Raw genomic sequence first — 24,861 nt, 5'->3', positions numbered from 1 at the left:
ATTAGTTTATGAAGTACTGCGCTGCCAATTACTTCAATCAACATAATTACACACGGTAAATAACGAGAATTTACCAGGTGATAGCGTTTCCGTTTAACAAATATTACGTCCGTGTCATAATTTCTATTATCTGCTTTGCCTAACACATGTGTAAAGTAAAGTCTGCTTTAAAGGCAATTACTCACGCGATATTGATTATCAAATTTGAAGGCGCCAAAAAGAAATTTACAGTGGCTGAAATATTGGTATATAAATCCTGCAAACCTCAGAGAGATTGAGTTTAAGTCTCTTTATTCAGACATTTTCTTCGTCGTCAGAAAATTCATCTCGGAAAATCGCGATTCCTAAAATCATTCACGAATCTTATCTTTTCATGTGGCGTGGCTGCTTTATTCAGCCAGCCAGAAAGTTCGGATTAAAAAATGGGGCATGCGACTTACTGCCTTCTGCTCCTCACAGTAGTCGTCTTTTCCATTGATGCCGACATAACCCACAGAAGGCGGTAAGTATATATTTTAGTATTGGAGAAGCGTTGTTGTCGGGTCTAATCACTCTAGTGCGTAGATCGTCGGTCTGGGAAGCACAGGGTACGGGGTTCGAATCCCTGTCACAGCCCTAAATTGCCAAGACATTCATTTAAATGTGCGATACTCGACCCATGGGTACATGGTTTGAAATGCTAGAGCGCCATATGATTTCAGCCATGCTAAAAGCTTGGGTAATTGCGGAGCGCCAGGAGTGACATACACATGAGCGCTAATTAAAAGAATCCATTTTTATTAAAATCATATTGAATGCATGACTGTTTTTATGTAGTGGTTCTGCTACGGATATATTTATATCTCATTGATAAGTTGAATGTTTGTGGCACTAAATTTGTGGACAAAAACTGAATTAAAATACATGTATCCTAGCACACAATACTAGTACTGAGCAAGATGTTTTAGAAAAGGAGGAAATTCAAACAAGTAAGAATGACATTGTTTCCTACATGTTTTTGCAAAGCTGATAGAAACACATGAAATAAAACTGTTATTTTATTTCAAATTGTGTTTATATTTAAAGATTTTAATGATAAAATTCTATTATGATAATTTTCATTCTTCATTTTACATGTGATACTTTGCAAATTAAACTATTACAATTTTAAAACCTTGCCTGAAATTACCTTTTTCCCTTTTTATTTATTCGTTGACACACGCCTTAAATCTTTCTCGTTTATGATAAATGATTCGTGATTGAGTTCTGAATCATTGACTTATTTCAAAATGCTTCTTTAATATCACATTCTGTACAATGTAAAATGATTAATCAATCGCCCTTGAATTGTTATTTTTTTACTCTGTCCTACTGTAACAGATGTTATCATGGAGATTTTCTTTCGTTTCCGCAAATATCTGTCGTATTAAATATTTATTGAATTGATAATGGTTTTATTGAGAATAAAAGAACAACAATGCATCGCAGCCTAAAAGGCCGAATTGGGCAATGTTTTACAAATGTAAAATACAATATATAAAAACATTCATGTCAAATAAAATAAAAGTTAATGAACTAAACTTGAATGAGTAAATTGTTAAGAATAATATTTAACTTTAGAATTCTTATTTCATATTATTTGATCTCCCTAACTCATTCGAATAGCTAAGATTAGTGGCTGGTTGTCACTAATGACCCTTTTTTGACAATTAACCATAATATCTGAGTAATCAAATATATATACATATCTTTCTGGTCACAAATTAATCTCATTTAATCGGGCTTAAATCATAGTTTCTACGTTAAAACTAAATTAGCATTCTTCCTGACTTAATGTATATCTTTCATATTTTAATTAATCATACTTAAATCGATAATGCAGTTTGACAAAAGACTCAGACATTGGAGATGCATATTTGTAAACTATTTTCGATAGTCTCCTTTTTTATTATTATTTCCATTCTATCAAACAATATCAGTCTAAATCTCATGATAAATTTTTCCGTCGTTATAGTGCAATCTCTAGTAATCGTTTTTCGGTTCACTCTGTCAGCTTACTATAAATATATAAATAATGCTACTTTTCTATAAACCATATGACTCATATTTACACTATTGCTCATAAACTTGGAATATTTTTTTCATATCTTTTTCCATGAAAGGATTGTGACAATATCTTTTAGTTTTGAAAGACATAGTTTATATAGTTTCTCGGAACTTTATTGATTCATGCCACTCTTTAGATCGATCAATAAAGTTCTGATAACATGTGAACTGTATTTATCAACAGCAAAACAAATTGTTGCGATCATGAAAAGAGGTAACCAATATTTTTCAAAATTCATGAGCAAAACTGTCTTATCTTTGTTTCGAGATACATTTAGTTTGAATGTTATATGAAAATTTTCGTCATGAGAGTTTTTAGAATTGACTCATAATTGACGCATATGATAGAAAATCTTTATTTCATATTTCACTCACATTGCGGTAAACTATTCTACTTATATTTTATTCATACTTGGTGTCTTCTATTTTGGAGAACTATGATAAAATGCAATTTGTTAATTATCTCGTTATGCTGTTTGTCCCTTATTTCTCACTTATGAGAAGTATCATGTATTTTAGTGAACATTTAGACATTTGCAATGTTAGCTATCTTTTAGAATATAATTTTCAACATTCTCCATATACACAGCGCATAGACTTTAATGAGTGTTATGTGACATTGTTTTGTAGATTTTATTTATTTATTAATGTTTTCGTCGATAAATAAACAAATGATTGTGCGTTAATGCTTCCCCAGAATCGCCGATCCAAAACGCACCTTTTTGTGAGTTTACGATCGGCTATTACGATCGCCGTTTTTCTGTGATTCTACAAAAATGATAAAGGACGCAACCGTGTTTTGAACTAAACGCGTAACAAATGCCTCATTCTGGCCAGAAAAAGTTGAGCATAAACGCACCCTTAGATAGATATACACGCAGAGGTGTCGATTGACACTTGACTGGAGCTGCGAAGGTCGTGCAAGGCATTTTATCTGCATCGCTTCTCTATACTCAGGTGTTTAATGGGTACCCGGTAGGATGCCAAAGTTAAATGTGGTTGGAGCGGCACATGTGCCAGTGTACAACGACGCCTGACCGGGATGCGTACTCCCCAGGGGGCAGAATCTGAACACTATCATCAGCAATATAGCATTTGAATCCAAAGACCGGGGTAACAATGATTACAATATAAAGTTTGCAGTAACGAGATATTAAGCGCTAACGTGACTATTATCATTATTATTTGTATCGTAGATTTTATGTTGATTCTGTATTCATTGTTCATTTGCAGTAGTCTCTAGAAAATTAATGATTCTTTTTTTTCTTTTCACAGACCAGAATACTCCCTTTATACCAACAACGGTAATCGCACATTGATTTTCGATAAACGTAAGTTGACCATTTCAAGGGGTCATGTCATTTTTTTGTCATATGTCATAGGTCAACACACATCTAAGTTTTTGGAAAAAATAATAGATTATAATTGTTTTTGTAGAAATGCGCAAAATGTGATCCATTAATGTCCATGATTGCTTATTAATGGTGGTAGTTAAATAAGATAATAACAATTAATTTTTTTTTTTTAAATAATAACTTATAACAATACAATCCAATCCAATTTTGAATTTATTTATTTGTTATATTTAATCATCACAGTAGGTCAGTGGGTATACCGTTGTTATTGATAATAGCTTATCATCATCATCATCGTCATCACCATCAACAACATCATCATCATCATCATTAACAGTTTTTCATAATCTCCTTACACGCAGTTGGACGAAGAAGTGGTTCTAAAGCAGCTTTTCCTCGAGGTAAAAGGTCCAGTAGTATTAATCAAACGATTACAACTACGAACAACATACCAGGCATCCAAGTTCCATGTGAGTTTTACAGACTTCTTTTCTTTTAAAGGCTTCAACTATTTAAATCTTATATCAGTATTCACAGCGAATTCAAACCAGCACTACCGATAACACAATCCTCCCGGACAGCTTTTGCGAGTAATTCTATTTCATCAGTCACTATATCATGTCGTGTTTGGTAATGTGCAACTTGTAACAAAGCATGTTACAACTGATTGAGGAAGTAAAGAAAGGATTCGACGCACACATACACACGCGCACGCACACACACACACCCAAGACACACGCACGCACGCACACACACTCACGTACATACGTACACACATTCAACACCCTTAAACACATCCGCACGCACCATTCCCCTTTACTTTCCTTACCAACCCCCACCCACACACACGCACACAAATATACAATCATATCAATTTTGTATCCGTATATCGACGGATGTATAAGTAGTTAATAATTGCAATATCTTACGATTATATTCATTTGTTGACGTTGCTATGTATATTCTGTTCGCAAAAGATAATAATGCATTTCTCAAATATTAAACCCGTGGTGATGACGTCTATTTTCAATGAGGTTCAATGTTATATTCAATTTGATATCTGAGTAACACATACGTGTTAGGTCCTTGCTACAAAGCACTGTTTCCCGCGGGATTCCCACTTTTTGATTTCCAAGAGAGTCGCCAAAATTGTTTGCATTAGTCAAATTCTTAAATCGTATTTAAATGAATTATTCCGACTAATACAAGTCATGTATTCAAGCCCAAAACTTTCAACCTTTAAAGCAATGAGAAACTTGTAGAGAACTCAAGCTACGGTCACAATGCATTCGTACGAATCTCCCTGTTTTTCCATTGTCTTCCCGAATTTCTATTGTCTGAAAATCGTTCGTACGGCGTTCGTAGTAGTTCGTAATGGCATTTGTGACCGAGGCTTAAGCAACATTATTCTCTCAGTTTTTGTCATTTCCCAAATTACAATAACCTGAAGTTCTAAGTCCAGCTAGGTAACAGTTCCACTCTCAATTCTTAACGTTAATCTCGTCTAGATTGGAATGTATTTTATATTTTTCTGGACTTAAAACTTCAGCTGCCCTTCTACCGTTTTTCCTTATGTACAGCACTATGTACTGATATTTAGGCCTAATACCTTTCATCAAAACAATCGTTCCCCTGTCATATACTTATTTCAAATGTTAATGTATTTCCGATGTCATCTTCCTTTTAATCAAAATAGCCATTCCAGAGTTCGGTTATTGCCAGGTTTGGGCCCAGCAGCATTACCGTTCCTTCGATGGGAAGTTATTCACCTTCCCCGGGGCATGTACCTACATCCTGGCCACTGACTGGCCGGACTTCTCCTTTCATATCTACGTCGAGAATGACTATTCTGATTGTCGGCAAGGCAACAATTCATGCTCCAGGTATTTGGATACTCAGTGACGTAGCTACAGGGGGCACGAGGGCGCACGTCCCCCTCCCCATTGAGTGGTTTAAAAAGAGAAATAAAAGGCAGGGACACGGAAAGGGAAAGGGAGAAGGAAGAGGGGAAACAAAAGGACGATAAAAATATAAGTCTAACCCATCTTCCGTACCTTCCCCCTATTCTGTAACCTTGTAAATTCGCATTTATTTTCCGAGTAAGATGGGGTGCCCCCATATGTAAAGCAGGCGTTCCAGTGGCCCCAAAGGACGGACACACGCTACGCCATTGTACGCTTTATACTAGTCCAATAAAATTTCAGATTTATGTAAGATATCGGGTGAATCGAAAAAGGCAGTTTATTATACAGATCAGTCGTTGAATAAGGAGATCAGAGCATTCGAAGAAGCGAAAGGGACTTCTGAAGATAGATACACACCTAATAATTAATGCAAATTCCTTCATTTGCTCCGATAATTTCTCTAGGCTTTATTTCGTTATATGATTGAGGTATATGATTGAAGCGAGGGATGCCATTGGATTGTAGTTATTTATATAATTGGGGTAAGTGAATTAAATTGTTGGCTCTGTAGTCTGCAGTCTGTTGAGTGGCATTTAGGAATTCGTCTAATTAAATGTAGGAAGATAATGTGAAACAACCAAACATGGCGTCATTGGCGTGCATGGAAACCTCATTAGAATTATTTTAACAAATCCTTTAAAAAAATTGTTTTCATGTGAATACTTGCTTTTTGTTCTTGTTAAAAAAAATATATACAATGCAACATTAATCTTTATCATTTAACCAGGTCTGTATTAATTGATAATGGGAACCCTACCTCTCTGATCTATCTCCGACCCGGTGGTATCGTCACCTACAAGGGGGCTGAGCTGACCCTCCCCACCAAGGCAGGTGGACTGGTCCTGGAGCAGATCGCCGACTACATCCTAGCAACCAGTGGATTGGGCTTTCGCATCCTCTACGACGGTAAAGAGTCCATCACCGTCTACATCACCACCAACACGCTGCTCGGCAACACAGCTGGTCTTTGCGGAACGTATGATATGGATCCGAGCAACGACTTCTTCATGAACACTGGTCTTCAAGCTGAGGGAGCATACAACTTTGGTCTGTCTTGGAAGATGACGGATGAGAGAGGTAAGGGATTCCATACAAGTCAAGCTCCTGCAAATTCTCCTGCATCCCTAAGCTTTTTAATGTGTAAATGTATAGATTAAGATGGAGCTAGGGTAGATATAAGATAGGGCAGTGAATATGTTTGATAACCAATATTTCGTTCGCAAAGCATTGATAATCTTTGGCATCAAACGATTATTATGGTTTATATCATTGTCATGAAAATTTGATAACCTACAAGTTTTTTTTTCGTATGAGAATACGCATGTAGTATTTTACCATTTCAAAATGGTTTCTACAAGAATGAACGAATGGAAGTGGAATGATGATACGGAAATACTATTAAAGCTTATCTGTCATAGTTTACAGGAGGGATTAGACCGTCCTGCAAGGTCACTGAACAGGTGGTTATCTCATCAACTCGGCTCTCAGTTAACATAAGAAAAAGAGGATCATGGGGGACCAATGGTCACCGATTAGGCATTGTTTGTTTTATAGAGGGCGCAAGTAGCTACAAGTAGTGCAGTGGGCCTTTAAATACTATTCTTTACCAAACCTGGTCTTGTGTAGAACCTGAACATTGCCCAGACGTCGCGGCTGTTTCCATCCCATGTACCGAGAAATCTTTCTTCGAGTCGGAAGCGGACGAGGAGAGGGCACGGGTGGCTGATCAACAATGTTCTCAACTCCTAGATGACATGTTTGCCGCTTGTCAACAGGTCAGTATATACAATCGCAAATACTCTCAAGAATTTGCCATCGACAATACTCAGGCACGTACGCAGGGGGGGGGGGGGTTGGGGTTAAACCCTCCCCCTTTATTTTTTTTTATGTGTATGTTTTATGTATGTTTTTTTGCCAATGGCTGACCTAAAAAAGTGACCTTACCCCCCCCCCCCCCCCCCCCCCAACGGAACAAAATGTCAAGTTTTCAAATTTCGAGACCAAAAAAAAAAAAAAAGTGTCCTCTTACCTCCCGCTTATTCAGCGGCTGGCTGAGTCGTTGCAAAATTTTGGGCCCGATTTTAACCCCTCCCCCCCCCCCTTGAAAAAATCCTGCGTACGCCACTGCAATACATACATGAAGCTCGTATAGCCCTCCTGCGGGCAGTTAGCCGAATGATCACATAAGGGCTATAAAATAATCTATATCGCCTGTAACATGTCATTGTCATGTTAACTCATTGCAAAAGCCGATGAACGTTGGCTATTGAAATTGCATTGGGTTGATATTTCGAAGACTTATTTGCTATCGTTTAGTAGTGTTAGCTTAACCGGTATGTTTACTCAGTTTATTCTCGTCTTCCATCACTCAATTGCAAGTAGTTAGCATGAAATATTAACCCTGTAAACTGTCGACAAAGCTGGTATCAAGACTGGAGATGGATTGGTAAAGAAAGGGGAGATCTACTCTATTCACACGATTGTAAATATTTTCTAAATATCAACTCAAGGGTAATTTCAATAATCTAATGAATTGCCTTAGGAATCAACTTGGGATAACATATTATATGTCATCGTAAAGTTTGCAATATTTCAATATGTGTGGAAAGGCTAATCAAATTATTCGGATTATGTAATATGTTAGGATTAAACAGTACGTAGTTGTAATGTTCACACCTAAGATGTGATGGCTTAAAGGTAGAGCAGTGGTCTCATAACCGGGTGGTCCAGAGTCCGAAACCAAGTCAATGTGCTCATGCCCTTTGGTGTGGCATTTATAATCCTCCTTACTAAGGCTGCGTTTAAGCTCAATTTTGAAGGTAGAATGAGCGATATGAAACGCTCATCGTAAACGCTCATCGTAATCGCAGTTCCACGGTGTACTGTGTATGCTCACTTCTCTGGCTCCTCCAGGCAATTCTTGCTGGGTGGCCCTAATTGGTCTTGCAGCTGGATTCGCAAACCTGCACTGCGCATGCTATATAGACCCACTAGAGGTCAGTGCGTTGACCCCATTTAAACGCGTTTACAAATTGTAAACGCACCTTTTTGTGAGTTTACGATCGGCGATCGTGATCGCCGTTTTTCGGTGATTCTACAAAAGTGAGAAAGGACGCAACCGTGTTATAAACTAAACGCGTAACAGATGCCTGATTCTCGCCAGAAAAAGTTGAGCATAAACACGTCCTTAGCCACACGGACTTGAGCCGTTGGGCCACTCGTTGCTTACTTACAAGCATACACTTACTTCCTTAGCAAACATAGCAAATAGTGCTGGACATGGCTAGCGACATATAGCTCTAGGTATGTTGATGTTTAGAGATATTCAGTGATATTTCGATTGTCTTTGCGATCGTGCTTCTATAACATCTGTTGAGGATATTAATCACCCGTTAGCTCCATCTTTATTTTGGCAAACAGGTAGTAGACCCACAGCCATTTGTCACTGCTTGCGAGGAGGACGTGTGTGCCTGTACGACGGCCCATCTCCATGATGAAACTTGTAAGTGCGCTTCCTTCTCGGCCTATGCTCTAGAGTGTGCTCGACGAGGCGTTCAAGTGTCCTGGAGGTCCCACTACTCCTGCCGTGAGTATGGAAGTTTTTAAATACCAACCATTTATTTTGAGACATTAATTTCTAAACAGAACAGCTCTTTGGACATTACAATCCATTCCCTTTGATCGATCTGCAAACTGAAAGTATATATGCGACTAATTCCAATTTCGTTTCCAAGATAGCCGATGTGGGCAAATTCGTAACGCCAGTAGAGGTCGATCATTAATTGCCAAAATTTATTTCCCAAAGTTTATCTTCTTATAATATCAACATTGTCATTGCAGCTTACGAGTGTCCAGAATCATCCACCAAAATCTATGAGCAATGCGGGTCCACGTGTCGAGATGTGGGCTGTAGCGCAGCATCGAGCGAATGTGAAATTGACGGAACAGTTGGATGCCTCGAGGGTTGCTACTGTCCACCGCTGACCTATAAATCCTTGTCGGGTGGGTGTGTCAGTGCCGATCAATGTTCCTGCTCATGGCAAGGCAGCGAGTACCTACCGGGACGAACGATCTCTAATGGGTGTAATGAATGGTATGTGATTAATGCATCTAATTCCAAGTACTCCGAGTACACGTCACTAAATATATAGGCATCTCCTGTCAGGTGATGCATGACAGCAGATAGGAATATAGTTTAAAAGATATCCCCACACCCATACACATTGTATGAACAATTAATTTAATTCGTTTTCCACGGTGCTTTAATTGTTTCTTATAGAAAAAAAGTCAAAACGTTCAACTTTAAGTGACAATTTTTGTTGTAAATAACAACTTTAAATCCTTGAATAAAGTGAGGATGTTTGTATATGATAATCAACGTTCAAATTCACCAAATGCACGGCCATAAATATAAACATAGAACGAAACTTAAACATGTATATCTATTAAACCCCAGTGTAATTATATTCACTGGAAAATGACATAGGCTACATGGATATCGGTAGTGTCGTGGCAACAGGCCAAACGAAAGCCCCTTTTAGTACAGTTACAACAAATGAAAGAAGAAGGCCTAAATTTATTGACCGTGATTTCTAAGATATTGACTTTTGTGTTTCCAGTACATGCGTGCAAGGAAAATGGCGGTGTACACAGAATGAATGCGGAGGTAAGGCACTCAATATATTACGTCTGTTATTTGTTAGAACCAGATCACATAAAACTGTTTTTTACCAGTACCCGTGCACCAATTCATGTTCTATATGTCGCTGATTACAAGTGATAAACTTCGATGCATACACCACATCAGCTTTGTGTAATTGCTAATCAAGTGATCCAAATCTCCATCAAATATCAGGTCCTTGTAGAATTTGTTTTTATCTTTATTTATAAAATAGATTTTCCATCACCATTTTTTCTTTTAATTTTAATTGTTTGCTTTTTCATGTACTGATACCGTATATAGTGCCTACGTGCAGTATATTGCCAGAAGGATATTGAACACAATTTACTGGACAGGTGCAATATTTAAGAAATAAGTGTTTGTCCTGAAGGATGTAAACGTCATTGTGTTTTCACAGCATTGTGCCCACCTGCAAAAATAGCTACTGGCGATAGTGCTCCTCAGGGAGTAGAGTATGTGCACACATAGTGAGGGAAAGTCTTATCCGATGCCAGGGGCGAAATATATATTGCGGAAGCCCTTCTGGTCATATTGCATTTATTAAGCACTATATTTATTAAGCACTAAATGTCTGAATTATTATATGAATCCATATCATTATCATTATTATTATTATTATCATTATGAATATCATTATTATTATCATCATTATTATTGTTATTATTATCACCATTATCATTGTTATTATTATTATAAACATCAGCTTCATTATCATCATCATCGTTATTATTACAGGTAATTGTCTAGTTAGTGGGCAGGGCCATTACAAGACATTCGACAACCGTTATTACGATTTCGCTGGTACCTGTTCCTACATCCTGATCAAGGACTGTTGGAACCCCTTCAGCATTTACTTGGTGAGCATCGAAAATACTGCTTGCGGAATGGAGGGCGCCTCATGTGTCAAGGCCGTTGTCATTCAAGATGGGGCACTCGAGATCAGACTGCGTAGAGGTTCGCAGGTGCTGATTAATGGAGAGGAGGTGACACAGTTTCCAAAAATGGTCGGAAACTTTTATGTGAACCAACCGACTCACACTCAGACTGCAGTAAGTTAAATGATCAGAATGATAATTGGGGATGGATCCTGGATTTTGTAAGGGGGAACATTTCTAAGAAATCTCTGACATAGAAGAAGAAGACGAAGAGTAAAAATGACAGGAGGAAGAAGAAGAAGAAGAAGAAGGATAAGAAGAAGGAGAAGAAGAAGAAGATGATGGAGAAGAAGAAGAAGAAGAAGTGGGAAATGAAGAAGAAAAAACTTATTATATGTACAACCATTTAAAAAATACTTCTTACTGAAGTTTTAGTTTAATTTATAATTACCCTTTGAGATGTCGTAGGTTTATAATGCTTTTAAAATACATATTGCCACATCTTTTCTATTAGTTAGTTAATTCCTTACCTAAGCTCTTGTGGGGTTAACTTGATACAATGATCAGATGATCTTACGCTCGGTCGGTAACGTATCAGACGGAAACTGCTGGGACTTGCCCAAAATAGTTGTTATATAACCATTCTTGCACGTGCATTCGTCTTCGATTCATACAGGTCATAATGCCGAATGGTATGACGATACTGTTTGATGGCAACAACGAAGTGGCAGTTATGGCAGATGACAGGCATGTGAATTCTACATGTGGTCTCTGTGGTACATATAACAACAACCACCGGGATGACTTTTACACTGAAGCAGGTACAAACAACAATATTGATTTTTTGTTTGTTATTGTTTTAATAACCGCTTTGAATAGTTTTAATAATCTTTTGAGATGAATAATGCTGTAAACGAACGTAATACGCAAATTGCAAAATATTTCAGAGTTCACTTTGGACGGACAAAATTTTCAAACTTCATAATTACTCATAACGGGCCTTTGATATGGAACTCATTACCTATTTATATAAAAGAAGACAGAACTTTTTTTATCTTCAAACTCAGGCTAATACTGTAAATAAAGGTCACACAGTTATCACTATTTTTGTTGTTTTCGTTGTTCATTTTGGGTTCGTTACGGTGTTACATTTAATTATTTGTTATCTATTTTATTTCCTTGGGTGTAAAAAGAATGGGAAACTGATCAATAAAATGTTATCAATAATTAAGTCCTGAGAAAATATAAACTTTATCTCTCAAGAATTAATTATATTGTCACAATCATTTCATGGAAAGATGTATAAAGACAACTTATTCCAACATTGTAGTTAAAAACTGCTGTGTTTGATATAATAACCGCTCAACTTACAAAAAATGTTCTAGAATATTTTTAAAAGAATTGAAAGATAACTGTTCCCTTGTGCATTTTGCAGAGAATATGTAATTTTTGGCATATTAGTTGACAAAATATAAGCTAGAGTGCTTAGTGTCTGATAAACAAACAGAAAAGAATCTTTTATTCTGAAACACTTGTCAATTCTTCATATAAGGTGATGTCGAAGCAAATCCTACCTCGTTTGCCAACAAGTGGAAGCTAGGATCATCCTGTCCCGATGCAAGCTATGACACAACACCAGATCCATGCGACCTCTACTCCCAGATGGCCCTGACAGCTACCGACGAGTGTGATCGACTCCTCAGCGACAGTGCATTCGCTGGTAGCTTAATTCTAGTATTATCTCAAATCGCGTTATCATTAATAGTTCTTGATATTATTCTTTTGTTTTTTTTGCACCAAAATGATTTTGATTACTTTCTTTTTTGCATAATTATTTGCAGATTATACATGCATCAAAATATTAGCGTAAGAGTTTTTTTCTATATCATTTCATTTAACAACTACCAAATAATGCAGGCTTTACGATGTGACAGTAAATAATATTGGTGAATGACTCTAGTGGCAAAAGGAAATAAGCTGACACATCTGGTCCAGTCATCAACAGGCGATATGATATAAACAGAGACATACCAGTAAACTGACAGCCCGGGAGACTGACCAACCAACGAGACCGACTAGCACATGGGATAGACTAGCCCACGAGACCAATTCGCCACGAGGATGGCAGCCCAAGAAATCGACAATGGACCGTCTCGTCTTTCAGAAAAAAATTTAGAAGGCCGAAGAGACTAACATGTCGGTCTCGTGGACTATCAGTCTCATGGGCCATTGATTTCTCGGACACTTGGTTGAGTGGGATATAGCCATATTAGACAGTCCCGGTTTGTACAATGACTACACACATAATTTCCTTTTCTTTTTTGGTGTCTTTTTCAGCTTGCCGTCAACATGTGGACCCTCAGGAATACTACGATGCTTGCCGTCATGATGTGTGTAACTGTAAGGGCGTGGATTCTTGTAAATGTGAAGTGTTTGCCATGTACGCAGCCGAGTGTACACAGAAAGGCATAATAATCGACTGGAGAGCAAGTACTCCAGGATGCGGTGAGCTTAGGAGTTTTCATATCTACTTGCACTTTTAAACTAAAATTGTATTCAGGGTTCATACAGAGACTATAGTTGGTCCCGTCATCAAAATGATTTTGAATCAAACGTCAAATTAGTATTTCCATTATCTGTCCGCCCACGCTTCATAAGTCAATTCTGGAGAAAAAAAGTATCGAGAATTTGATATATCTATTCAATGAAGTTGTTTTGTAATGTTGATAAGGATCTACAACTTAGTATATAGCGGATTCAAAGGGAATGCATTTTGCAAATGCAATTTGTATACATATTCACTCTTGTAGGAGGAAATTCGATGGCTAAGTGGTAGAGCAGTGGTCTCGTCACCGGAATTTTTCCAGGTTCGAAACCAAGTCGATTCGCTCTATAGTGCCCTATGGTAAGGTATTTATCCTCAATACCAAGTCCCACCAAGAACCATGTATGTGGGACTAACATCATTCAAAAACTGCAAAATCATGTATAATTAACAGTGAAAGCATTGCATTGATTTACTGGCATATGGGTAAATTAATTACGTTCACAGGCTTGAGTATATAACGCCGGCTCGGACAATGGCGCCTCTTGTGTTACATGTTATATATTATAAAACAAAACTGTCCGTTTTTTTACCGCACATATATCTGTACCCCTACCAAAAGCTCTTATACTCTATTCAAACTATGTTCTTCATACTTCTGCAGAGATGAGCTGTGAAGATGGAACGGTTTACCAACCATGTCACCCCATGTGTGACACGACGTGCATCGCGCTCTCCTTGGATGCAGCCTGTACCGAGACCTGTGTTGAAGGATGTGCGTGCCCAGGCGGTTACGTCCTTGATCCGCACGGGGAATGTGTAACTCGCGAGCACTGCAGTTGCGTTGATCCAGATACAGGAGAGTTCCACACCAACTTGAAGAGAATTGAAAAGGGATGTGGTTACTGGTCAGTAAATTGTTGACAACTCTTTCGAAAATGTATTATTTTTTTAATCCCATTGAAATAATTTTGCTTTGAATGTTGATGTTCCATCCTAGATTTTCCAACTTCAGTGTAAACATCTGAAATGAACGCCAAGTTGTTGAGGACTTATTGATTAACTAGTAGTGCTTTCGTTCACTCCTCTGTAATCTCACAGAAGCTTATACAAGGGTGTACATATTCAGCTGCCCAATAGCTTAAAACACGTCAGCAGCACATGGGACTGTACATCCTGGTCCAGGACGTTATTTTCTCACAATGATTTGTTGTATAGTTCGGTTTAAGAGGTCGAAAGCTTCACAGCAACCGAGAACTTTAGGTATCCTTTTATTTATCAACTAAAACCACATATACTTGATTTGGTTTTATCTTCTCACACTTTCCGTATCCTTTTATTACTTCTATAAATACGGGGGATGACTACTTTGGGGGGGGGGGGGGGGGGTGGGGCATTGAGATTCAGATTCAAAGGTGGTGACATTCGCTGATTTTTTTCTTGACCGGAAAAAAAGATCTCATCATCGAGGGTTTTCATGATGTTCTGGATAGCTGGGTACCTTTTGAAAAATTGGCCACATCCCACGGAGTGTTAACCCACAAGACAATAACAAATTGTAGAGTAGCAGATTTATGAAGTATATAAGATTATATTTTATATAAATGCTTTGAATTAAACATTATATATACCATACAGCCAATGCTTATCTGGAGCCTGGGTTTGCGAGGGTGTAGACTGTCCAAGTGATATGTGTTTAACTAACCAGGAATATGAACCTTGTGCTAGTCCGTGTGATATGACCTGCACCAACATGCACAATTTTGAAGATTGCCCGACCCTGACCTGTAGTGGAAGGTGTGTGTGTAACCTGGACACGGTGTGGAATGGAACGAGCTGTATTGCACCCTCTAGTTGCCCTTGTCATCATGGAGGTCAAAGTTACCCCGAAGGACACACCATCCGGACAGATGACTGTCATACATGGTAAGCTACTTTGTAGGTTATAGTTAGTTACCCTGAGGGACACACCATCAGCACAGATGACTTTCATTCATGATTTAAAAAAGTACCATAGTAACCATGATGTTTTTTTCCAAATAACCATCCACCATGGTAACCATGGTAACCATGGTATCAAACAATGATAAACATAGGCTCATCAAAGAATGAATGTCATTGTTTGATACCATGGTGGATGGTAATTTGGAGAAAAAATATGGTTACCATGGTCCTTTTTTATAAGGGTTTAACCTGCTCTGAACGTTATAGTTAAATACCTATCCAGACAATCGATTGTCATTCATAGTACGTTACTGCTAAGGTTATAGTTCGTTATAACTACTGGCATTTTTTAATTTCTTTAATGTGTCTCTATCCAACAGCACGTGTACAAATAACCGCTGGGAGTGTGAAGAATACCTTTGCTACGGTAAGTTGAATAGTCCATTAAATTCAACTTGAATAAATTCTTATTTTGAATTCGTAAAACATTACTAATTTTTTTTCTCGGTTACATGAGTTAGTTTAAAATAAAAACAGATGACGGATGATGAAGGTAATAGTAATGATATTGATAAAATGATAAATTCAGGCTCATTAATTCCCATGACCTTCGCATGTGTAGTCATGAGTTAAGGCCACTCCACTACGACGTACACATCTCTATCAATTCTTTTTTCTAGCTGCCTGTACGACATGGGGGGACCCTCATTTTAGCTCGTTTGATGGTAGACTTTTTGACTTCGAAGGGGATTGTGACTATGTATTGGCGACTGATAGCGTGGACGAGAACTCCACAAATCCGTTCTTCCGCATTATCGCTTCCAATATTCCGTGTGGAAACACTGGAATAACCTGTACGAAGGCTGTAACTTTCACCATCGGTAAGTCTTATCTACTGTATGTATACCTTTATCATACCCCTATGACAAGCATCTGATGTCATAGAGAACGATTTTAAAATCCTTTTCAATCCTAACATTCTGTCTGGCCGGACAATTCAAGCACTCTACTTCCTAATATATGGACCTCAATCTTTTGGTACCAATCAATCGGGAGCTCTGACGTTGCTCCAGCAACAATATTGTTGTTCTGGGTTTAATTCTACAAAAGAAACAGGATTAGGGTTAAGGTTGCAACTAAGTTCTAGATTATGTGTTGGGTTATGATTAGGGGTTGCTATGGTGTTCGGTACATAGTTGAAGTTAAAATGGTTGCCAGGCATGTGTCGTACAATCGGTTTTAAGTGAGCTTAATCCATCCGTCGTCGACTTCTACAATAACATGCAACCCTATCTTATTAGAAAAAATGCCATCCTTACACAATGATATCATTGCTGCCGAAAATGTTCCATTGCTAAACTCCTTGTCGTCTCCTTTTCAATCAGGACGAGGGAGCAGTCAAGAGAAACTGCATCTCGTCCGGGGCAAACCGGTTCCCGCTTCAGCTGGCTCATTCAAGATCACTGAAGTTGGAAACTATGTACATGTCCAAACTACCATCGGAGTCGTACTTATATGGAATGGTGGTACGTGGGTCCAGGTCAAACTAAAGCCTGATTATAAAGAAAAGGTAATACAACATGTTTTCGTTTGGAATTGTCATTACTGTGAGATTAACTGGTGAATATGTTATATACAATAGTTGTTTTGACATAGAAATCAAACAAATGCAGATAAGCAAAACTATGAACTGTTCATGCTCACTTATGCACGGCCATTATTCTAATCATTCGATACCATCCTCAGTTTAGCAAATGGTGACTCTTCTTCAAACTGACTGATAACTAAAGCCCTGTTCATATTTGCCATCCATCCATTTTAAAAAATAGCCGCAAATGTCGAATATGAGAGCATGGCAATTAAGGAGCGATCTTTTTTAAGGAAACATTTTCTACTATGATATTCTTCATAGGTTGGAGGTCTATGTGGTAACTATAACGACCTGATCAACGATGACTTTATGTCTCCTGCTGGTGGCCTGCCAGAAACCTCAGCCCTGGATTTCGGTGACAGCTGGAAGGTAAAACAGATTAGTAGATTAGTAATTTAGTATTTTAGTCGTCCAAAAATTACCATAATGTCCCAAATGATACACAGCAATCATACCCACCAGTACCTAACGGCTAATGGTGAGCCGGCATCTGCTCCAGCGACAATTGCTAAAAGATCTATTTTTTCATCAACGTATAGGGATAGGGTTAGGGTTGCAATTGGGGTTTGGGTTATGATTAAGGTAAGGTATAGGGTTGGATGAAGGGTCAAAGTTGGGAATTTGTTTGGTGTAGGATATTGACGCGGAGCCATTCACGCATGAGCATATGTTTACAAGCCCTATAACGTCTGTTCTAAATATGAACAAAAATGACTTGAATGTACCAGTGTCATCTGATCCCAGCATGGCACAGCACCGAGAATTTCTTCCACCATTAACTCGATGCACATGTCAAACATAAGCCGAAATGATTGGCGCTCGCCTAATTAGTGTGGGTGAAGTCATCGCCAAGCGAGAAGCGTCTATACAGACGTGATTTCGCAAAGACGCATCTCGCCACGACACCTGCCGCATTATGTACCCTTAAGAAATTTGTTAACGACTTCACTGACACTTAGGCGGGTGCCGATGTCATCTACCAGTTAAGTAAGTACTCAGTACTTATAGTCTTTGAGCCTCATTACCGCATATCTTTAAAAATACATATATTTATATATATCTGACGTACGTGTGTGATAGTATTTCCATATCTTATTCCTATATATTATAAGTGTGCAGTCTGTATACGTGTGGCACATTATCACATACATGTATAGCCCTCATTGCTGTCTGTCCCTTTTCATTACGCAAAATATAGGTTCACAATTATTGCCCCCTGCCAGAGGAACCCATTTTTCCGTGCCTGCGAAACCCATCTCGCCGTGCTTGGGCCATGCGTCAATGCAGCGTGATTAAATCTGATGTCTTCAAGCCATGTTTCAGCCAGGTCAGTTACCTGCCGTACTATGCTAAATGCGTCTACGATTCGTGTGCCTGTGACTCTGGAGGAGACTGTGAATGCCTGTGTTCGGCCATTTCGGCATATGCCAAGGAGTGTACCGCTCAAGGCGTTCCAATCAAGTGGCGAACCAACGATTTATGTCGTAAGTATGGTTTAACTTCCGATTTCCACTTTTATTTCAACCCTGTTCAGCCGTCTTACTGTTCTTACTGTCTTCAGCTTTCTCTTTATCTTTTTCTCCAATACCCTATACTCTATTATCTGCTTCTCTCTATTTCTAAGTGTTCGTTACTTGGTTTCCCTATCCATGTATGCTACTGAGCTTTGTCGTCTACAATTGTGGTGTGCTTTCATTTCCTATTTCCTTGGTCAAAAACACCTAAGAATTTTGTTGAAACTCGGCTATATTATATTCATATTTGTAATGTGTTATTCTTTGTGATTCAAGATGTAATTTGACATTTTGTATATAAACTGAGCCATAGAAGGATGCTTATTTTTCTGCATGACCAATATAATTGATTGCATCTTTATCAGGGGCATAAATTGTCCAAAACATGAAAAATATCATGCTGCATGTCAGTGGCGTAATGAGCACAACAAATTTGGGGTCAGAACATAATCCGCATCACCACCAAGTAGCATAATGCAGGGGCGGTGGAGCGTCTTCCAAAGAAAAAAGGGAGGGGTGGGCACCAACAAAAAAAGAGCACTTTCGGGAAAAAAAGGGGGCACCTTCGAATTCTAAGGGAAACATAAAAAACATACACGATTCAGTTTTAGACATTGGTATAATACACCTACATCGGCATGATTGTACTTACACTACCATGGATAACATCAATATTTGTTTCTTTCTTTACGTGGTAAAGATACTAGTTAAGCAACATACTTTCCAGTTGGGTGTGATGGTCTGAATACTAATTTTCGAGCGAGCGAAGCGAGTGAGCAAAACTTTTAATATTTGCGAGGTTCCGATGCGAAAAATTACATCTTATAAACGAGACAAAAACAAACAAAGATGGGTATTAAGCACAATCTAATGAAGAAAGTTCTTTAAAGGTGAAATTCATAGAAAATCACAAATATGTCAACTTTTGTATCACAAGAAAATGGTAAGCTAACGGATGGCCATCGTAAAATTTTTGTGTCAACTACATATCGGGTGATTTATAAAAATACAAATACAACCACCTCCACAGTAGCTGGGATATACGAGAGATTCGCCGGAAAAATAACGATGTTTTAATGACGTCACTATATGGACCAACACTGCCCAAGCAGACGACATCCCATAAAGAATGAACATGATAGCAAAGCTATTATTTGTCAAATTATAATGAGTTTAGTGTATTTAAATGTAAAGGCATGTCAAACCATTCAAAGGGGGATATGACCCGATTCTGATAACAAAAATCTTTTGCTTGTAAATACACAGGATAGGAGTTAATTAACAATCAAAGAAACCAGACTTTCACATTGAAAACCCCCCGGAATGAAATAAGGACGGCATTTGTTCCAGGCTCTTGAAACGCCGAACATACCGCGGTGTGTGCAGCTGAATATACAATGGCGTCTTATTTTGTTTACAAACGACAGATTTCTTTATTTTTGTATCGCTGTATTTGTCATCAAAATAAAACCATGCGTGGGTTTTAGAGTGAGGCAATAGATTATACATTTAGCCTGACGGTAGTGAAGTAAGAGAAAGAACTCAAGAGAAGATGAAAATACAGGCACTGAAAATGTGTGAGATGTCATGGTACATCGTCTGCTTGTGCAAATCATGTCCATACTCTGATCTCACACATCTCAGCAGCGTTGGGAGAGCTCTTCAGGTGCTATGCCGGGGCTGTATTTAAGCGTTTTGTAATTTATAATAATCATTACTTCGAATGTTTCCAAGCATTGAATTTTGATAACCTTGTCGAATCAAAGTTTCAACTTTGCAATAATGAAAATAAAGTTAGTTTTTAAAATCAATGAATATCTAATTTAAGTAACATAATTATAACACCTATGAATGCGAGTGAGCGTAGCGAGCGAGCGATAGGGAAAATAACAGAAAAGGGGGCTCTAAGTAGCCTTGAATTAGGGTTGCATATTATGGAGAAACGAAAAGTGGGTGCTTATCAGAAGGGAAAAGGAAGTTATTAGAAAAGAAAAGGTGCTCGTATCAAAGCAAAAGGGGCAATTATCAGATGTGAAAATGGAACTTCTTGCACCTGAAAAGGGACACTCAACAGAGATGAAAAAAGGCAATTTTGAGAATGGAAATGGGAAATCTGTTGAAGAAAAAGGGCACCTATCAGACTATAATAGGGGCATTTATCAGATGTTAAAAGGGGCATTTTAAAAAGGAAGAAAGCTTCGATATTCCCAAGCTTTCTACCTACATTTGTGATCTCAATTTCTAACTCAGTTGTTCTCCCACCTTTGAGACTATTTCTTTAATATATCTGGGTGTTTTTTGTCGTAGTTTGTCTTGCTCTGTTGTAATCTTATTTTCGCTTTGAACTTTCCGCGCCACTGCCTCGATATCTACCTGGAGTACCCTCTCTGAATAAATTATCATGTTAGCACTCTTAAGATGGGTTGTATTCTTTATCTCTTTGTCTTTTATGGCACACCCTCATTGTTATGGCCGTAATGCATTTTATGGTGCATCATACTTTTATCACATCTCTTCCGGGTTATTCTCTCACTTTCCCCCACTACTCTTTTGAATGATTTCTCTTTCCTTGTAGCTATGCAGTGTGATGGTTGCAGAGAATACACTCCTTGTATCGACCTCTGTGACACATGCAGTCATCAGAACGATAGGGACGAGCAAGGTAACTGCCCACACACTTGTTTCGAGGGGTGCAGCTGCCCAGATGGAGAGTTCTACCACGGAGACCAATGTTTGGAGACCTGTCCTCCAGGTCCTCCAACAGGTACCCCGACACCTCCAACGGTCACAACCCCTTCCACCACCACTACCACCACACCATGGGTTACAACAACCACACCGACAAGTACTCCTTTCACTACAGGTAAGCATCAAACTATGAGGAGGTTGCTGTACTTTATACAGATCATGTGCATAAATCAACCCGTCTCCTTCTTAAAACGATGAAATTCATCATATCGATCACCATTGCCCATAAAACGATGATTTTCATCTTTTATAGACGCATGTTAGGCCGCCTTCGTGTACGTGTAGATCAAAACAACCCACACACGCACGTATATGAAGTATTAAACATTGTAAACCCAAGCCCACCCCCCAGCCTCCACCTGTCACTTTCACAAATCTTAGGGTTAGGGTAAGGGTTAGGATAAGGGTGAACTGTAGATGTCAGAGTAGACTCGATCGTTCTTTGCGTCAAAAACGAATCATCGTTTTTAGACGCAAAGAATTACGATCGAGTCTAATTGCATACACTTATGCTTAATATATTTCAGTGTTTTTTGTTAATGATTGGCAAACCTCCTTGCTTTTCTTTTGGTTGAAATAGTATTTCAGTGAAGTATGGGTTGTTACTCTGTTCTTTGTAAACAACTCTCGTGTGTTGATATAATTCTTTTATTGAGTAGGATCTACCCCTGTCTCATTCCTTTTCAAGTCTCTCTTCCTCTACCCATGTATGTAACACTCTTGCATCATTCTGAAACTCTTGTATTAGGAGGCCTGCAGCTGAAAGTCCTAACGAAATGTATTAGCCATTAAGACTGGATAAAAGGGAAATGTCCCAGGACTTGATTTCTTGAAGCAAGGATCCCATAACTGCTATCGTTGCTCTTCATTAAAAAATAGTTATAATATCCTCCTACAATTAAAATACCTAATAAAATTATAGCATGTGAAAAGATTTAAATCTTGAGTGTCATTTGTTAAAAATATCACACTAATTTCTTTATCGCTTTATAATACACAACCTCCAGTAGAATCAACAACACCGTGGTCAGAAACCACTACTCAACCTCCAGTAGCATCAACAACACCGTGGCCAGAAACCACTACTCAACCTCCAGTAGTATCAACAACACCCTGGCCAGAGACCACTACTCAACCTCCAGTAGTATCAACAACACCGTGGCCAGAAACAACTACTCAACCTCCAGTAGTATCAACAACACCGTGGCCAGAGACCACTACTCAACCTCCAGTAGTATCAACAACACCCTGGCCAGAGACCACTACTCAACCTCCAGTAGTATCAACAACACCGTGGCCAGAAACAACTACTCAACCTCCAGTAGTATCAACAACACCCTGGCCAGAGACCCCTACTCAACCTCCAGTAGTATCAACAACACCGTGGCCAGAAACAACTACTCAACCTCCAGTAGTATCAACAACACCGTGGCCAGAAACCACTACTCAACCTCCAATAGTATCAACAACACCGTGGCCAGAAACAACTACTCAACCTCCAATAGTATCAACAACACCCTGGCCAGAGACTACTACTCAACCTCCAATAGTATCAACAACACCGTGGCCAGAAACCACTACCCAACCTCCTGAAACAACAACTGCTCCACCGGGATCAACTACTCAACCTCCTGAAACAACAACTGCCCCACCAGGATCAACTACTCAACCTCCTGAAACAACGACGGCTCCACCGGGATCAACTACCACTGAGCCTGGAACGACGACTTGGGGTTGGTTATCTTTATCTGATTCTCTTATTAAATTCGATTCGGTCGCTGCCCGCAAGATGACTATAAAAGCTATTTTTGTCGATATATATGCATCTTCTGGACAACCGACGACTATCAAATTATTACAGTATTTAGTGTGTGTTTTTGTGTTTCTTGAAAGAAAATCATATTCAATTTGTATGTTTTCAATGTATGATAGGATGTAAATCATGTGATTGATTGACACGAGGCGTCATGTTATAAATCTATTGCTTCAGTGACTCGTTCGTTCTGTAATGCACCATGTGAGAATCATATTGATGTCAAGAGCGAATGCAAGTTTATAAGTTGTAAGCAACTGACTCAGCGATTACACATCATGTGCTAACGACAGGGTCATACACCAGTTCAAAAGTAAATATCTGGCACCCGATACTTTAGGCCGTCGTTAATCGTAGCCATTGAACCCTCCCCCTCCCACTAACACACACCCGCCCACTTTACCTTTAATACTTAAGCACCATTTCGACCCGGTTAGTACCAAATGGATTCTGTAGGTGCTGCAGGAAAGAATATCCACTCTGTATCACAAGAGAAGAAATAAAAAATGACAAGGCCTTATGAACTGGAGACTGGAGAAAACATCAAATGTCAATGGGAAAATCATTCACATGTAGGGCAAGGTTTATACTCGCATGTAAGATAAAAAAGTTATTTAAGAAAAAACAAGATTAAAAAAAAAAAATAACGTTATAATAAAAATAAATATTCAAGCCAATATAGTTTAAAAAAAACAAATGCATACTTGGCGATGAGAGATGCTGATCTCTTATTTAAAGAACGCTTAAATTATTATTTATAAAAACCTTTAAGGTTGCCTTGAAATGCATACAGACTAAGGTACTTGATGCCTATTAGGCAGACCGGTAGACACGAGTGATATTTGCAATAAAGTCATACTCGAAATGTACATGTATAACATTGGTCAGTAAAGTCGCCTAGTAAATAAAGATCAAAATGTGAAATTGATTCTTGACTCCTATAGGATGCAGAGAGGAAGTTGTATGTGAATGGACACCGTGGTGTGATGATGAAGCAGGCGGGGGTAAAGTGACCAACACGGATGAGGGCGAATTCGAGTACATAGAAGACTGCCGCGATCAATTTGACTTCTGTGAAGAGCCAACGACATTGAGTGCGAAATGACCGGTATACCCTATCTTAGTACCGATATGACCGGCCAGAATCTTATATGTGACCTCCTAGTTGGCCTGGAATGTTTACATACCCAAACTCAAACCTTCTGCTTAGATTACCGTATCAGGTAAAAGAAAAGTAAAGAACAAAATATTTGATGACTCTGAGAAAGAGGTGTGCAATTGCAGTAGAAGATCTTTTGTACATCTTACAGTCGGTTTATGATTGAGTGCAGAATCCACCGTTGAAATCAACGAAGAATATTCTTGTAAATTCATATTACATGTCCTTGTACAGTACCAGTGGATCATAATACGTTCGCCTCTTGCATGTTTTATTCTTTGGTTCATAGAACTAGAATCCACCAAGCAAATGAATTTATAAGATATTGTGATTTTTTTTTGGGGGGTGTGGTGGGTGGGTGGGGAAGTAGTAGTAATGCTTCTAGTAGCTAGCGTCCCTTTATAAATTTGTTACACAATTTATCCCGAACTTTTACCCTTCTGTTTCTCTGATTTACAGCTTTCCCAAACAGTAACTCCCTTCTTCTTTGTTTTCCAGCTCCTCCAAACTTTCACTCATCTGCTTCA

General features: G+C 38.6%; 1 protein-coding gene across 1 annotated transcript; it reads left to right on the top strand.

Moving 5' to 3' along the window:
- Positions 1-306: 306 nt before the first annotated feature.
- Positions 307-24,280, top strand: LOC100893814 (SCO-spondin-like). The gene is made up of 23 exons (XM_030974009.1): positions 307-502; positions 3,361-3,416; positions 3,803-3,910; positions 5,137-5,323; positions 6,132-6,481; positions 7,031-7,179; positions 8,825-8,990; positions 9,245-9,497; positions 10,024-10,070; positions 10,821-11,134; positions 11,637-11,781; positions 12,513-12,680; positions 13,298-13,465; positions 14,170-14,413; positions 15,144-15,431; positions 15,830-15,876; positions 16,130-16,330; positions 16,835-17,019; positions 17,362-17,469; positions 18,299-18,584; positions 21,190-21,477; positions 22,370-23,095; positions 24,120-24,280. The coding sequence occupies exons 1-23, from the start codon at positions 423-425 to the stop codon at positions 24,278-24,280; spliced, it is 4,725 nt and encodes a 1,574-aa protein (XP_030829869.1). The 5' UTR covers positions 307-422.
- Positions 24,281-24,861: the final 581 nt, after the last annotated feature.

This window comes from Strongylocentrotus purpuratus, unplaced genomic scaffold (assembly GCF_000002235.5).
Source record: "Strongylocentrotus purpuratus isolate Spur 01 unplaced genomic scaffold, Spur_5.0 spur5_scaffold_7, whole genome shotgun sequence".
Classification (NCBI taxonomy): Eukaryota; Metazoa; Echinodermata; class Echinoidea; order Camarodonta; family Strongylocentrotidae; genus Strongylocentrotus; species Strongylocentrotus purpuratus.
Note: the sequence above shows the minus strand (reverse complement) of the source record. Positions and strands in the feature narration are given on the sequence as shown.

Coding starts and splice junctions, on each gene's coding strand:
- LOC100893814 (XM_030974009.1), top strand. CDS start 423: ATGGGGCATGCGACTTACTGCCTTCTGCTCCTCACAGTAGTCGTCTTT. Junction 15,877..16,129: donor TGAAGAATACCTTTGCTACG/GTAAGTTGAATA, acceptor TCTTTTTTCTAG/CTGCCTGTACGACATGGGGG. Junction 18,585..21,189: donor GCGAACCAACGATTTATGTC/GTAAGTATGGTT, acceptor CTTTCCTTGTAG/CTATGCAGTGTGATGGTTGC.